General features: G+C 43.6%; 1 protein-coding gene across 5 annotated transcripts in view; it reads right to left on the bottom strand.

Moving 5' to 3' along the window:
* Positions 1-16,994, bottom strand: part of SEMA5B (semaphorin 5B) — a 268,777-nt gene that overhangs the window by 95,236 nt on the left and 156,547 nt on the right. For 4 of the 5 annotated variants that reach the window (XM_035331907.1, XM_035331906.1, XM_035331909.1 and 1 more), the window contains one exon: positions 10,500-10,545. In XM_035331907.1, the coding sequence (XP_035187798.1) occupies positions 10,500-10,545 (46 nt within the window). Of the gene's footprint in view, positions 1-10,499; positions 10,546-11,359; positions 11,413-16,994 lie in introns of those variants that run through there. The other variant, XM_035331908.1, reaches the window with a different exon arrangement.

Here is a 16,994-nt window from a genome sequence, read left to right as displayed (position 1 = left end):
TTAGGGAAGATGGCTGTCTGCCCTTCTCCTCTCCCACCAGCAGAAGTTCAGGTGTACCTAACGCCTTCCAGGCCCGGCTGGAAGCACTTCCCGCCTGCTGCTGCTCTAAGTGGCCAGAGCCCCACTGCTGCGCGTAGCATCAATCCACCTAGCTTCCTCCTAAGGCTGCGGAACAGATGCCTTCAGACTCCCTGCTTGGTCTGTCACAGTTTGCCTTGCTTTTGCCTCCTCTTCTCCAACACCAGACGTCAGCACCTGATGCCGTAGTGAGCTCTGCCAAGCTTCAGCTCAACAAGGAGTTTATTTGCTCCTTCTCCTGCAAAGGAGACTCTGATGCAGTGTCTTTTATTCCTTCCTCCCAGCTCCTCTGTTCTGCTCTCCAGTTTGCATGCTCCTGCCAACACGGGATTTATTTTCCAATTTTCTTCACTTCGAGTCCTGCCCTTGCATTCCCTCCACCACCTGTCTCTTCCCTTACCTCCCTTCCACCACGTTTGTGTCTGACCTCCACCAAGGTCAAGCATTCTACAAATGAGTTTTGAGAATACAGCTTGTAATTAAGATGGGGGAACACAAACTGATTCTCCAACAGGCTTAACGCAGTGTACTTCTTTGTGCTTGTTCTGTCAGACTCCTTTCTGGTGGTTTTCAATCTTTTTAAATTTATTTTTTTTTTAAAAAAAAAAAAAAAAAGAAAAAAAAAAAGCCTTGTTCTTAAATCCTCGGTAACTGATTTCATAGCAAAAGCTGCTAAATTTGTAACAATTATATTAGCCACATACATTTTTTCTCCTGTCACTGTGTTTACCACTAGTATATTTATGAACCATTGATCATTCCTTTCTGTCCCATGCATCAAAATCCTCTCCTCTTAGGCAACTGCAGTTTGTCTCTTAATACTCCCAGACTAACTTCAGAACTTTTTTGTCATGCCTAATAAAGCTTAAATCTCTTCTCTTTGGGCAACCTTGCAGCCTATCCAAACAGCTGCAGCCCTCTTACTCCTTTTTCTTTGCTTCCAAAGACATAAAACACTCTCAAAAACTCAAGCCATGCTTTGCCTCCTATCTGAAATAGTCCATGCTATCCAGGCTCTCCTCGTAGAGAATGGACAGAAATCAGCTATTTGTCTACACATCTTTCCACTGACTCCCCGTGCTTGGTATCCCCAGTCTCAGAAGAGCATAGTCTCCTCTTGGTCCTGTTACCAATAAAAGCCTATCAGACGGATATAACCATGGTGTGGCAACTTTTAGATGAAAGAAGTGTTTTAGTGACAGTAGAATATCTGTAAGATGCTGTTCCTCTGGACCATTGAAGCTGTGGTGGCACCCAGCAACCCATCTACACCCCACAGCCAGATTTCCTCACCCTCCTTCACAGGTACAGCTTGGGGAAGGCAGGTGAAACCTTTGAGGCCAAAGCTCTCTGAGGCTATCAAAGGACAGAGGGAAGCTGTGCCTGCCACGCTGGGACAGGATCGATGTCCTGAGGGACTGATGAGCAAACTGTTCCCGTCTCAGCTCTGGGTTGATGGTAACAGCTGCACAGTCCGTGTTAGTGACTGCTGAATAGCTCCCGGCTCCAATAATCCCCTTCCTATTAGTCATTCAGAACCATTACGTTTAAAAGAAGCTGTAAAACACACATCAGCTAAACTGTTACTAACAGAGAAACTAGGATTATTTATCCAGGGAAAAAATGCACGCACTGACATGAAATGTATTTACTACAAAATAATTCATTTATTTTTTTCTAAGAGCTCAACTGCTGGTTTTAAGGGAAACATATGAGGTCATCCATGGGTCCTTTTAGAGAGGTGCAAATCAATAAATGGTGATTTTTTAATGCTCTCATTATAAATGACTGGATGCTATCAGGGTCAAACTTAATCCTGTGCAGAGAGCCAGCGCAAGGGACATGAATCATTTAAATCTCTCTTAAGCTCTGCTTTGAGTATAAAATGTAGATATTTCCCTGTATTCTCAGTCTTAAAAAAAAAAAAAAAAAAAAAAAAAGAAAAAAAAAAAGATGTGAAGATGCTTTTTTTGCAGTAATTGGCCCAGATACTGCATCGTTGGTGTTATAAAATGCAGTGCCTTGGATTACCCAGGACTTCTCTCACTTCTGACTTTGCAGCAGATGCAAGGGCTGCCAGGACCTCTCCCCAGCTCGCCGAGCTCCTCCACTAGGCTCCAGCCATCGGCTGCTCGGTGAGCCCTGGGTTGGCATGTGAAGCTCAACAGGTCGCTGCTGCCACATCCACTGCTCCTAGGCAGAGGTGCTGCATTCAACCCGTCCTCTCTTACAGCTTAGATTAACAATCCCACCCTAATTGGGGCAGGAGAGTTGCTTTCTCTGCCTCAATAAGATTCTTCCATATCTAAGAACACCCCACGTCCTTAAAATAATAAAATAGTAAATAACAATAGATAATAATACAAAGTGAATAATATTTATATTATTTATATGTTAATATTTTCACATGAATCTCAGTTTATATAAATGATGACTTAGTTAAGGTGCAGCCTCTTGTTAGATTTAGTTAAGGTGCAGGCTTTTAAGGATGTGGGGTGTTCTTAGATATGGAAGAATTTTATTCTCTAGCTGGGAATCCTGGCTTTCCATGAGGCAGAGAAAGCAACTCTTCGCCTGCCAGGAGGTCCCACAGAGCTGTCTTGTTGGCAGCAGTGGCGGATGGAGTTGTGGGCAGGGCAGGGGACCAGGCACCAGCACATGCAGGTCTCCGAGAGCCTCCTGGGGCACCGAAGTGGGAAGCTGCCCACAGAGAAAACAAGGGCAAATGGAAGAGCTGAAATATATTTGGCAGAGATACAGAAGCAATGCTGGTGTCAAGAAATGAGAAGTCCATGAGATTTCTTTTTCTCATTTTCCTTTTTTTTTTTCTTCTCTGTATAAGGATGTTTAATGGTCCTGACTGTAAGTTGCAAGGAATAAGAACATTAGTCTTCATTTCTTATACATAAAATGCCTGACAAGGTTTTATCAAATAAAGAGCCCAATATGCCACTGTTATCAGTAAGTGACTTCAGCAGCTAATTAAATTCTCAGTTTCTGAATCCTGCTCATAATATTTGCTGACAAAGACCAATACCCCTGTAGTAATTTTGGCATTTAAGTGAGGTGAGGCAGGGAAGGAGGTAATGACAACTGACAAATTCTCCAGGAAAGCAGGCTGACAATCCACAGCTGACAGTCCTCCTGCACGCCTCACCTGCCCCTTGTGAGCCTAACAGGCTTGTTCCCCTCTGGATGTAAATCATCTCCCTTGCCTTCACTGACTCCAAGCAAGCTGCCCTGCTCAGTGCCAAATATGAATGCAAACAGCTATGGCTCCTGAACCTTTTATACACGCTATACAACCCTGTATATGTATGTATGATCCTCATGTATATGTGTACGTATATACATGTATGTGTAAGTATATATGTAAACATATATATGAGAACTTCCTAATGCCTAAATACTCATTTTAAAGGGCAACTGTATTGATTACAACTAAGCAGTGCGCTCTGAGACAGTTTAGCAAATCTATTAATGCACATATTGAAATTATTCTCACTCAGTGGAGCATGCAGCATGTTCTTAACTTTGACAATTCTCAAAGGAAAATAGGCATTTATTTAAAGCTAAACATGGGCTTAAAAGCTTTGCTAGATATAAATGGACTCCTGAGTTGGGTTCCCTCAGACAGAGAGGATGTTGTGTTCAGAAATCACTCAACACCACGGAGTGTGACAAGAGATTTGCTTCCCCTGCTCTCTGCATTTCAGCTGATGAGTAACATCAGGACAAAGCTGGTTCCCAATGGCTCATGCCGGAGCCTTTTAAAGACCACAGTTCCCTGCAGTCCGCACTCAGTTGGAGAAGTACATCCTTGGAGAATGAAGTGTGGCCTCCAGACATGGCCACCCCCAGTTTGACGTGCCTGGTTTTATTCTGCCATCTCCCACTCTGGGTAGAAATTCTCTCTTAGATAAATCCTGCAAAGGGAAAAAAGCACCTGAAAGCTGCAGTCTAGCTCTTGATCTGTCATTTTAAGGAGGGGTGTATTCGGGGAATAGATTTGATTTGGGAACCTGAAACCATCAGAATAAAAAGCTGAATTTGCCAGAAAGTTTGTTCAGCCAACGTAAGCTTTATTATGGAATAGCTTTAAACCTCTAGGCTGAGAGTGAGGTGCAGCTTCAGAAGGTGATTTATGAATAGATTTATATGTTAATCTGTTAATAAAAAATGTAGCATACTGATAAAATATGTGACAATCATAACTCAGCTATGAGCCACATATTAAAGACTGCATCTGCTCTTGTAAAGGTTTTGATTATGTTTTTAAATGAGGGAACTGCATTGGCCTAAAAATAAAGAAAAAATGTTTTATCTAGGAATATGTACCATATAATTCAAAGAAGTATCTGGGAATCTGCAAGAAACAAATAATAAACTGCTTTTAAGAAAATCACTTCTGGGAAGTGCAGCTTATTCCTGAACATCTCAAAATGGAGCTCCTGTCAGGTGGCTCCGTGTTACATAAAGCTAGGCAAAGTGTTCTCACTCTTTCCCAAAATGACTTCCCAAACTGGATTTTAAATTGGACGATAATCTTGACACTACAACTAGATTGAAGAGATAAATACCTTCAGCAAACTTGGGCCTACTTTTGAGCATGCATAAGTTCATGCTGTTGTGTCAATACATGGTTTCCTCTTGAGTTTTAAAGGGGTATTTTGAAAAATGGGAATGGCTCTGACTCAAGGATGTGCTTGCAAGTAAATATGAAATACCACACGTTCACCTCTTTTTACTGACAAAAATTGCACCACTCTGTGAAGAAGTGCTACATCCCCGTCTCACAAGGGAGCAAACGGCACACAGATACGCTGAGCACGTGAAGTTTCCCTCAGCCACCAGCGGGCCGAGCCAGCAGTACGGGTCTGGCCTGCAAGCCCCACATCATCTGGGGATGAGAGGCACTGGACCAGGTTGTCCAGAGAAGCTGTGGATCCCATCTGTGGAGGTGAGGTTGTGTGGGGCCTTGTGCAACCCAACATGGTAGGTGGCAGCCCTGCCCAGGGCAGGGGCGGTGGAACCAGATGATCCTTGAGGTCCCTTCCAACCCGAGCCATTTCATAGTTCTCTGACAATTTAATGCTCGGTTTGTTGGATTCAAAGTATAAAATACTAAAGCTGTTCCATTTGCTGCTACGTGGCATATTTAGGACCAAGGGGCAAGTTCTATTATTATTAACTACACGTTGTTGACAGGCACTGTCGGCTTACCAGTGATTATGCCACAGAGACAGAGAGCCCTCCAGGGACTGGCAGGGAGGGAAGTGTGACTCGAGGAGCAGCTGCTCAGTTTGGGAGCCTCCCCTCCGTAGCAGAGATGTTTCTGCTTCTTAGAGCAAAGGCAGAAAAACCAGAGTAAAACAGTCTCTACCGGAAACACACTGGATACGGAGCTGCAGTTCATCTGCTACAGGGCCATATGGAAACACTTCGTTCCTATTTTAGGTCTGAAGAAAAACACCCATTGCAAAACCCCATGATATCAACAGAAAGAAATTGATTTCAGCAAGCTTCACATCAAGCTTTCAGAGCTACTGCTGCTCAGACACGCTGCTAACTTCCAGCTCGGGTTTAAGCCTTATACTTTCAGCAGTCCTGAAAATTCATAAAGTTTTGCCCTGGTGACTGCGTAGCACGCCCAGAAGTGCTCACAGGAATGTACGTGCTGCCAATTTATCAATTTGGAGTTGATGTGTTTTTTAGCATCCTGATGTTTTGTAGTTAGGAAACTGGAGATCTAGCTGCTGGTACTGGGCAGTGCGTAGCCCCACAGGCAAGCATCCCAAATTCAGACTGTACAACGTCCTCTTCTGAGCTTAGTCTTCACTCAAGAGGACAAAACATGAGATTGCTTATTAAAACATGTTTTAATCTCAAAATTTCAGTGTGAATTAAAAAGTGAAATAGCATGTCTTCCAAATAGTTTTCCAGCAGGTAGACTCTTTTTTATACTTTCACATTCTGTTAAAATATGGTTTATTTTTAAGAAATGGACTGAATACTCATGAAGTATTTTGAATACTATTAAGCTGATATAATGTAACTGGTGAGTAAACAAACATCAAAGGGCTGGTTAGAAACTGTTTCACAAAAGATCTTCCATTAAAGTAAATAATTGGAATCAAAACATTTTATGAAATCCTAACAGCTTCTATTAAACTTATTAGAAGAAAGTCTGGAAGGGCCCCTTGGGTCCAGAGGGCAAATTTTGGTCACAGATGGGAAGGGAAGGGAAATCAGAAACTTCAGAAAATAACCTTCTATTCAGAAAATAATCTTCCCTTCAGAAAATAATCTGGCCCGGTATATTTTCATCCCAAGCAACCATGTGTCTACCTCCTTCTCTTTCAGATTTTACAAAGATGTCAAAAAGTCTTATTTTCATCACAGTGCAAAATATCTTGGCATCTCGAAAAGGTTTTGGAGAGATGGAAAAATCATTTCCCACTCATTTCTATTGAGAAATTTAAATTCCAGGTAAAATCAGGGTGAACAGGGGGTAGGCACCGTACTGGGATTTATGAAATGCCTGCCAAGTAGGCTGCTTTTAATGCACACCAGAGAGTAGCATTCCTTGCTAAGAAGACCTAATCAGCTTCGTGCATTTTTAAAAATTTGCTCAAAGGCTTGTGTTTTTAAAATGACCCTTCCACCTACTCCATTAATTACAAACTCCAGTATAAAATAGACTTTTCTATGGCCTCACTGTGAAAGCTGCAGATTAGGAGCTAACCTTGTTTCAGGCCCATGCATAAATTAAGCAGCATGTGCTCCAAGTGCACATCATTTTAAAAACGTGTTCTATGAAATGTCTAATATTTAGAGCTTATAATGCATACAAAAGGGGAGTTTAAAGATGGAGACGAAACGTTACATGGATTTTGTATAAAAGAGATGCTAAAAGATTAACAGCAGTATCCATTTTTAAACTATGTTTCTTTACCACTGCAAGAGTTTTAATGCTATATGCCAAAGTTTCCAAAATTAACAGGTGCTTTTGGATACCCCACCTGGGGCACGTCAAGATGCTGATTTTCAGAAATTCACTAACAATGCGCCTCAATTTTGGCAAGAAAGGACGAGGCAAACAAAATCGCAAGTGATCCCCAAAATAGCTTGGCCCCAATTTCCTTCTGGATGTTGACATTCAGCCAAACTTTTTTTTTTTTTTTTTTTCCTCACAAAAAATAACCACCACCAAAGTTTTTCTTGCAAATAACACTCAAGTGGTGAAAGGTTTCTCAGGTCCCAGATGGAACTGCTGAAACACATTTCAGAAACAAAGAGAGGGAAAAAAAGCCCAGAGAACTGTTCTACCAGGAAATGAGTTCGTTCTGCTCACCAGCTCTCATGTAAAAGCTCAGTGCCACAGTTCGTGGAGTAACAACCTCAGCAGAACCAACGGAAAAATTCCAAGTCAAGAGCAAGCTTTGGAACACAGCAGAACAGCAGGGATAAAAGCATCTAGTTCAGGAGAAAATACCCAAAACAAAGAGTTGGGAGCTAAGATAAAGAAACTGCCAGCTGCCACATTTTAAAATCTTCCTCCCCTCTCATGAAATCACAACTGCTCTGCTGAGTAATGCTATCTTTTTACATGGGTCTTATGCAGTACCTTCCCCACATAATGCTAAATATTGCCTTTTAGTCTGCTGCAGTTCAAAGACAGTAACTTCCTACCCCAGCCTGGTGGAACGGCTGCATGGCACTCCACAGTGTTTTCTTCTGGGGAGATCACAAAACCAAATTTATACTCATGGCAGTCCAACTCAGATTCAGACGTAATACCAGAACTTTACCTTCTGGAACTAAAGACTCCTAAAATGTATTTTCAGGAGTGATGGTTTCACAAAAAGATCCTTGAAGTCAATGGAGAACTCTTGCTCTTTTTAATAGCGCTGGGCTTAAATGAAAGCCGCCCATAGTCATTCAACAGGTAGAAGGAAAATGCAGCCTTTGAAGGTCTGGGAGCTCTCTAAAATCAGTGAGTAACGACATAGTCAACACTGGTCTTGTGATATGCAATAGACATAAAGGGGATTAGAATCCTGAAAAAGGAGAATTTACACCCATTGAAAAGCATTGAATAAAGTAATTTTATGATGAAAAACTTTATGACCTGCTCAATGGCAGGAAATACTCATTTTCTTGTTAAAGAAAAGATAACCGTCAGGGAAAACATGCATTAGGCAGAGCAGGCTAGTAAATCTCCCCATTACAGAATGAGAGCCCGAAGTACTAAATGTGCTGTGCAAGCAAGTGGTGGCACCAGGGTATTGCTTCAGTGAGGGGCGGTTGCCACCCTTGCTGAAAAGCTGATTAAGGATCATCTCCTTCACAGGAGCCCCCTGGCCTCCTCTCCTTTCCATGATTGCTGTGGGGCTGAAATGTGCCCTTGGTTCTTCCCCAGGGATGGTACAGCCTACAGAGCAGAATGCACAAGAGCTCTCAGTGAAAACCAGCTTTAAACTTCACCCAGAGCTGCTGTAGAGAGGTGTATTCCTCCTGCTTCCAGGCTCTTCCCACACCTGCTGCCTCCAAAAACTGTTCTCCTTGTGCTTCTGCCCTCACCTGTCGGAAGTACAAACAGGGAGCAGACATCTGCCAACACAATCCTGCACCTTTGGGCAGATGCAGCACCACTGGCAACCTGAAGAGTAAGTCCCGTGAGCAGAAATAAATCAGACCACACTTTCAAGGAGAAAAACTACCCCCAGATCAGGTCTGACAAGATCCACATGGTATTTTAGCTAGAAAGAGGAGATACAAAACAACCCAAATCAGCACTGTGATTACTTCTTAAACCGCTTTCTCTCCCTCCATAGGTCTAACTGCAAATTCCCTGCATTTCTTGTCTCCCTTTCTGATCTGATCTTTAAAATAATGCACGGCAAGGGGAAGGTGGGAGGGGGTCTCTCTAAGCCACATCATGTGCTTTATGGAGTCAAGCCAAGCAGCTACTTAGGCAACCATTAGGTCGGGAAACAATCGCTTCCATCATTCCCAACACGTGTGTCAACATAATTCCATGCTCTCTTTGTCATGCAAAAAGTCTTGGCAAAGTGACCGGATACACCCAGAAAGCAGGAGCAAACTAAGCTCATTATGTTAACCCGGAGATCCCACAGCATCCTCCAGTGCCATAGAAGGAGACTTCCCATGTTTTTGCCTTGTAGGAAAGGAAATTTGCTGCACTGAAAAGGGCCCAAGCCAAGCCTGACTTCAGAAGTGTGTAAGGGAAATTCACGACTGGGTTTCGTGGAAAGGGGACCCCTCATCTGACGAGCACAAGAGGCTGTGTCAGGCAGTGTGATCACAGGCATTGCAGAAGGTATGGCATCTTGCATAACTACAGAGACTTCCCTCTCCTGTGTGCTTGCTGGAATCCTTCCAGTCATGCTAATACAGCTCTGCAAAGGAAAACTCCTGCCAAATGGGAGTATCAGCTTCTCTAACTCTTTATTGTTGTCATTGGTAACTCCGGACTTTGTTTTCCTTTTAAAGGAAGATTCAATGCATTTTACAACCATTAAACATCTTTTCTTCTCTCCATCTATACTTGTACCCCCTACTAACAGCACAAGGCTTGTGCACATGGGAATAGCTGGCAATACTAGCCTAATGGCTTCTTTACATAGCCAGGCAGAGGAAGAAGACCCTTCCTTCTGTCTGAAAAATGCTGAACACATCCTTGGTGCTCTAGCAACTGTAGAACATAGGAAATTTCCCAGAACATAGCTATTTATTAATTTAAAGATTGGAGTTTTCATCAACCATATTTGCTGCATCTTTCAATTCCATATTCGGTGCAGTGGGAGGAAAGTCCTAATACTGCTAGACATTTGCAAACCCCTTCAGACTTCAGCTGCTTTGCCTCCACTCTGCCATGGTTAACATATATTTTGCTACCCATTTCACCTGTTGAATGCTTGTAAGCCTAACCCTGGTTTTAGCAACACATTCAGCAAAACACAGCTTCTCAGCAGTCCATGGTCACAAGGGACTCACAGACTCAAGATGGGGATGGACAAGAATAGTAAAAGCTTTTCCTACGTTTTGTCAACATCTCCTCTAATGAAGGAGGATTGCTATCGATTGCTGTGTTTAAGCCTGTATCAGTTACACTATGTGCTTTGTTCCTTTAAGATGCCATATTTTTGGCACATCCTGTTACCACCCAAACACTCAAGAATCGAGAGCAGAGAGCGCTGTCCAAATGGGCAAGCGTACAAGAGCCTTCAGCCAGCATTATCGCAGGAGTGGAAATAAGCATTAGGTTCTGACTTTGTCCTCTCCCTGCTTCACCACTCTGCAAATTTACTCTCTACAGGCTTCTGAAAACATACATCAAATACTACAGAACACTGTTAGCAAGTCAAATAAAACAAGAGAGTAAAAAGTGAACATACCTGAATGAGAGAAACGTTGTGTAGACTAAGTCTGAAGAGGTAGTTCCTGCATGAGCAAGCAGAAGAAATACAAATTGTTAGGCTATCAAAAGAAGGAAGGGAGAAGTTATTATAAATGCAAGTAATAGTTTTTGGTTATCCATTTCGATGGACAATGAGGGCCTGTTGGATTTCTCTCCAAAGGATGTAAAAATTGTAATATGTCCCTTGTTCATTTGTCTTAGCAAGCCTTATAGCAAATCTCTGAGCAGGTCTGGAGTAAAATACTCCAAACCTCGTAATGGAGGCCCACATTGAAATCCCAACAAAACAGAGTCTATTTCAATACCCTCAGAGGGCTTTGGTCAAAGCCCTGTATATGCTGTGTTCATGTTTTTTTACTGTATACTGAGAAAACTGGGGCTGGATAGAAGCCAGCTGGAGCAAAGCTTCCTCCTGCAGTATGCTCCCCCCAAGCCTATCCTTGCAGATGGACTTTGTGGAAAAGGAGGAGAAGAGGACAGATACTACTCAGCAGAATCTCTCTGCACAGAAAACCAGCAGGGAAATCAAGGCAGTGACTGCAGATACTCCCAATCCTCCTGTCATCACATCTCCAAAGGCAAAGCAAGGGAATTCCTGACAGAAGTCACTGTAGCATGAGATACAACACATCAGCTGAGCTCCTGCAGCCCTCCCTCTGCATGTTCATATCCCAACACACATAGGAGGGAAGACACATTTGCATAAACATCTATGGAAGAGCCTTAGTTAACAGGTTTTATCTCACATTTTTGCTTGCTAAGACAATGCAGTTACCAGCAATCAGCTGACATATACTGAGCCATATGGACTTGTGTGCTTGAGGCTTTTGGCCATACCTAGCTTCATATTTTTGCATCCCATCTGTCATCGTCATCGGTGTGAAGAGCTGTGATCCTTTTCCAACATCCCTGTAACCATAGCCTCCGAGCGAAGACATATTTATATTATACCAGGTGAACAATGTTTTTGAAGGGGCTCTGTTTAAGCAGCAGGAAGTGCAGCTTTGGTGGTAGAGCTTCATCCACCCCATAAGTGCTAGTCTATAGACATTCCCCTACATACCAAAAAATCAAGTGCAAGTCTTATTTCAGTGAGGCCAAGAAGTCAATGGAAAGCATTGTGATGAATAGTGATGAAAAGGTCCTAAGGACTCTTCCGAAGAGCCTTGATTAGAGTCTGTAGTCAGCAGCTCACTCTGCCCAAGCAAAGAAAGTTACTCTAACTTCCACGTGAGAAATTCATATGGGGTCACAATGACCACTAAGAGACTTGAGCAATTTTTCCTTTTTCTGTTATCTCTCACCTGAATATCATGAAAGTCATACTCATAGAGTTGTCTTTATATTTTGCCCCAGTTCTGTAAATAAATCAAAGGATCTCAACCACTGCAGACTGTCAATAAAGATGGGTGGGGACAAGGATGATGGGACTTTGGAAGTCAAACTCTTGGTACCAGATTTTCAGCCAATGTAGCTCTGAGTTGCAGCACCTCTGTGCTATTCTATACTGGGACTGCTTACCCAGGGAAGAATGAGTCCCATTAGCAATATCTGAACAAAATGGATTAGTAATTATTACACCTCCTGTAAGTATGCAGAGAAATACACACACACAAAACCTCCATCTTCTGTCCTAGTCCTATCACCTGAGATCCAGCAGCTCTATATTCTGAAACCTTATTCTGTCTCTAAGGACTCCACACTTTCCCAGGTAATTTGTTATTAACTCTCTGGCATCTGCTACAGACTTAAATATTATGCCCTGCAGATGCATGCAGCTGACCAGAGGCACTAAGCTTACATACAGCTAAAATCTCAAAATGGAGGAAAATTCTCCTCCAGTGACTGATCTGACTAGAAGCACATGCTGCTCTCACCAAAATACTAATGCAATTCCAGGACATGAGATATCATGGAATAAGCCTTCTCCTGCAGAAATTAAGCATGTCACTGGCCTCCGGTGTTACAACACCCTAAGGAGAAAGTTCTCATAACCAGGGATTTGAAGTCGCTATCCTGTTGTTAAGCATGCTATTTAAATGCATTGATTTTGGAAGTCATACAGCAGATTCCAGCTCCTTGTTTCTGTCTTGTAAAAAGCTGGACAGTTTGACTGAGTAATAAATTTTAATATTAGTTTTTTTCCCCAGTAGTACTGCACAGCAAATTCAACCAAAATATATTTAATGGAAAAGATGTAGCTAAAGGACATGGTTTTCCTTGCACTCAGCCAAAACAGATGCAGACAGGAATTAGTGTCCATTTAAATAAAGGCAGTTTCTGTCTTCTCAGTGACTGCTGCGCAGCACCTGAGCAAAGCATTAGTGGTGAGATCACTCGGGTGGCGGAGACCTAAACCAGGCAGAAACACAGCATTAATGTGAGAAGCACGACGATCTTCCAAAAGCCTCCCACTAACCTCACCTCTCTAAACCTGACCTTGTAGCTTTCTTACAGCAAGGAGGGTTTCCCTTCATTTTTCATCAGCTTGCTTTACCTGGTGGCTGCACAGCCACTGGCAGTTTCTTTTTGTTTGTTAGATCCTTCTCACGTCTCATCAGCAACAATGTGAACACCATTAGGCAGACTAGGCTACCAGGGACACCAGCCGACCTGCCCGGCTAGAACCGGCTAATGCTTAATTAATAACACGTTCTTTTAACCACACTTGCTCTGTAAAACCATACGAGGAGTAAAAAGCCAAGGGGAAAGATCTGCTGAATAAGACAGTGCCATTGTTACGAATTGCATTCTAAATGCAATTTTGGGCCAAGAACGAACAAGGTCTCTGAATGACAGGCATGGTTTATTGTACCTAGAATTGCCCCATTTGTGTCTTTTCTCTGTTCGTATTTAAAGTTATGTCTGTTTAATACCTTGCTGAACTATAATTTAAAGCAGCTGGAAAAGTAGGATTAAGAAATAAATGAGAACACCGAGATCTCTGTATGAATAGATGAGGTGCCTTCTTGGTCTTTTTTTTCCCCCCACTTTATCTTCTAAATGTTGGCTAATTCCTTTCTCTCTTAAATTAAGCCCCTCTGGACCATACCAGAAGAGCAATTCCTTGGTGCAACCAGCTATTCTAATAACCTCCTTTGCCCATATAAGAAGCTGGTGCACAAACCTGGAGGGACAGGACAACCCTCTTACTCACTTTCTGTTCTGAAAGGTCACGCAACTTCACTCCATGGTTTTACAACAAAAGCTCTCTTTCATCCCAGAGACAGCTGCACTTCAGCCAACTCCAGAATGAAAGGCTAAACTCTTCTAAGAATTCTGGGATAAACGCTATTATATATATTGTATGGTGCCTCACATTGCTAATTATTATTGCTACGAACTTTATTGCTCACAACTATTAACCTATTACTCACAACATCTGTGCACTTTCGAAGATGCCCATGTTAATCAGTGATACCATGAAGTCTCAGCCAAGACTGTGGTGTTGCTGCCTTAGACACAGAGGGGGCTGGTGGTGGCTCCTCCGGAGGCTGATTCCCAGCAGAAGCCTGCAGCACCAAGCGGAGAGTGGCTCCTCTCACCGCCCCCCTGATTGCAGGGGAATGTATTAGCCCCCAGGTCAGGTATATGAAGTTAGCTGGTGTAAAGACCCTCCTAATCTATCCAACCTAAACTTGAAAAAATTGCCATTTGAACACATACAAAAGAGTGAAAAAGAGAAGTAATTCTCATTTAAATTTAAAACAACGCAGCCAACATCACAGAGCATGTCTGCAGCTCAAACTGATCTCCTGGTCCCCTGTTCTGTGCCCCGCTTGAGAGAATAACTTACCCCTAAAAGTGGGGCAGAGCATTTAAGCCTGTGCTGAAGTGCCATTTAAACTCTTGGAAATCGGGTATAAACTCAAGTACTTTATTTCTCAAACAGTGCCCTATATGCTAGTCTGCCTATGGACAGAGCCAAGCTGCACTATAAATCCTGTAGAGGAAAGTCTTTGTTAATTGGCTTTGTAATTTGTATTTGGCTGCCCTATAAAATGATTAAGCGCTCACTGTGCCTGGTACCACAAAGCATACGTACCAGAACAGCAGGAGAGCAGCTGAGATGTATTTTAAAGGCTGGAAGAATATATCCACTTAAATCCACTTGCCACGACATTCCCAGGTCAAAGCTGCTTAGTCAGTGTTTATTTCTTACAGCCAAGCGCACCTTGGGTGAACTTTGCAAGGCGACGCCCATGCACTCGTTCACACTTCACGTGGCCTTGAAACAATTTGCAGTGAAGGCAAAGTACTTTGTCTACAATACCACCAGGCAACAGAGCTCTGAGACAAACTAGGCTTTTCCAGTGGGATGCTGCACAACAAGAGTGCTTGAGGAAAAGCTGAAACCCTTCCTTTAAGGAGTTCTGAAACAATGAGGGCTGCAACATGCTTCAGATGCAAGCTACAAATGGACTTGTTTCCAGTGCTGAGCAGAGCCCTCTTTTCAGGCACTGCTTCTGTCTGATGACAAGAAGATGCTTCCTTCTAATTAAAAACAAGCATGCTTTTCAGTTCTGCTGTGGTAAAACAGGAGGACCTTCCCCGCAGCTAATGAACAGGTGTAAATGAAAGGTTATTCTAGCTTCAGATTATTATTTGTATTAAAATCAGCACGGTTTGTTCACATTTCCCACCGCTGCCCCCCTCCACATTGACCAAGCAGGTAAGATAACCCCTCTGTGCTTCCGAACAACCCCTGCCAGCAACTCTGGAGCCACGAGCTCCCTAATGATCCCTAACCACCTGCACCTCTCAGGACCCTGACATGAGCACAAGAGCCCAACAGTACGTTACCTTATCTCAGCTGGTCTGCATCACCTAAATTTAAGCACACCCACTTGCATGTTGCTGCTTTCCAGCACCTTACAGCAGATGTGAGAAGCTTGCCCTTTCCTCCTTACAGCCCAGCTGTCTCCAGCCCCCTATCTTTGCATGCACACAGTTGTCCTGCAAGTAGAAACAAAGCCCACAGAAGCTGATAACGTTCGATCATGCTAAAAAATGCTTTTAGGTGAAGCTAAAGAGGCCTGAGTGAAGAGTCACTCTCCTCCTTTGGGGCTATTCCTGCCCCGAAAGGCACCCAGCACAGCCCAGGTGAGCTACTGGAGATTTCAGGTGTGCTCTGGTGCTCTGGGAAAGGATTCCCCACGCTTGGGCTGCAATCAGGTGCCAGGTCTGCAGGAGGGACTCAACTGTCGCAGCGTAGATAATAAGAAAAATAATTAACAGAGCAGGGTCCTCTGGGCAATGCGAAACAAGACCCAGAATTATGCATGTGACAAATCTCGTGCTCCCTCCCGGTACCCCTGGGAGCCGAGTTCTGGGGCTGAACCTCGGGCAGGGAGCCAGCAGCTCCTGTCAGCTCTTCCCATCTTTGCTCCTGGAGGCCTCAGATGTACTTTGTACTTGCACAGTACACGACAAACACAGCTTAGTCATGCTTCAGGACTCCCTGCGAGCTGGTTAGTATCATTCCCCCCTTATACTAATGGAGAAAATGAGCCAGAGAAAGGTTAAGTGACCTTCTCCAAAGAACACAGCAAGGCAGTGATAGAATCGAGAGCAGAGCCCAGGGCTCTTGGCTACCAAATCTCATGCTAGATTAACGCACAGCGCCTCTACGCAGGTCCAGCTGCGGCTGAACTTTTCAGATGGTTATCCGCATCTCTGAGACAGCCAACCATCCCAAGAAGCCCTGCCCCTGCAGGATGATCTGGCCTTTGCTCTCAGAAGGAGTTAATTATGTGCCTGCCCCACTGTGACATGACAATCCCCTTGCAAATGCTGCTTGAGTGATTCATTTGAGGGACCTCGCATACACCTGCTGGGGAAAAGATGGTGAGCCAGCATCTCTCTCGCAGGCTGGATCCCTATTCACCAGTGATTTTGTTTCTATTGAGGAAAAACTTGTCCAGTCTATCATTCTTTCTTAAAAATCAATAGATGTTCAACAGAGAACCATACTAAATGGCATGCAGTAATATGATGCAGTTGCTGTATGAGCAATTGCTTTTCCCAAAGCAACATTTCTCTGTGATAAATCTAGCCGGAGCTAGAGGAGCATCCTCTTACAAGAGGCTCCTTATGCAAGCTGCATATCATTCTGAGTAAGCAGCTCCCAAATTAAGCTAGGGTCACAGCTACCGTGTCTGCGTTGCCACTGTGTTTGCACACAAGGCCCATTTCGTACTTCTCGGTGGAAACAAGAATGAAAATCAAATCCCCCGAATTCCAGTTGGTGGAGGAGAGCTACCAGCAGCTGTAGCAGCACTGGGTGCAGTCTCGATGCTGTGCCAGCTCTTGGAAGGGCCAGAAGAGGCAGATGCGTGTGGCCGCAGACCATGCCGGACAGCAGGATGGTTGTGGCACACTTGACCAACACCAGTCCCCCAAAATTTGGGCTGTTGCTGCTGCTGGGGGGATTGCAGGAAGGGTTCAGCCCTTGAGCTGCAGCCTCACACAC

This window comes from Oxyura jamaicensis, chromosome 7 (genome assembly GCF_011077185.1).
Source record: "Oxyura jamaicensis isolate SHBP4307 breed ruddy duck chromosome 7, BPBGC_Ojam_1.0, whole genome shotgun sequence".
Lineage (NCBI taxonomy): Eukaryota > Metazoa > Chordata > Aves > Anseriformes > Anatidae > Oxyura > Oxyura jamaicensis.
This window is presented reverse-complemented; position numbering and strand designations above follow the sequence as displayed.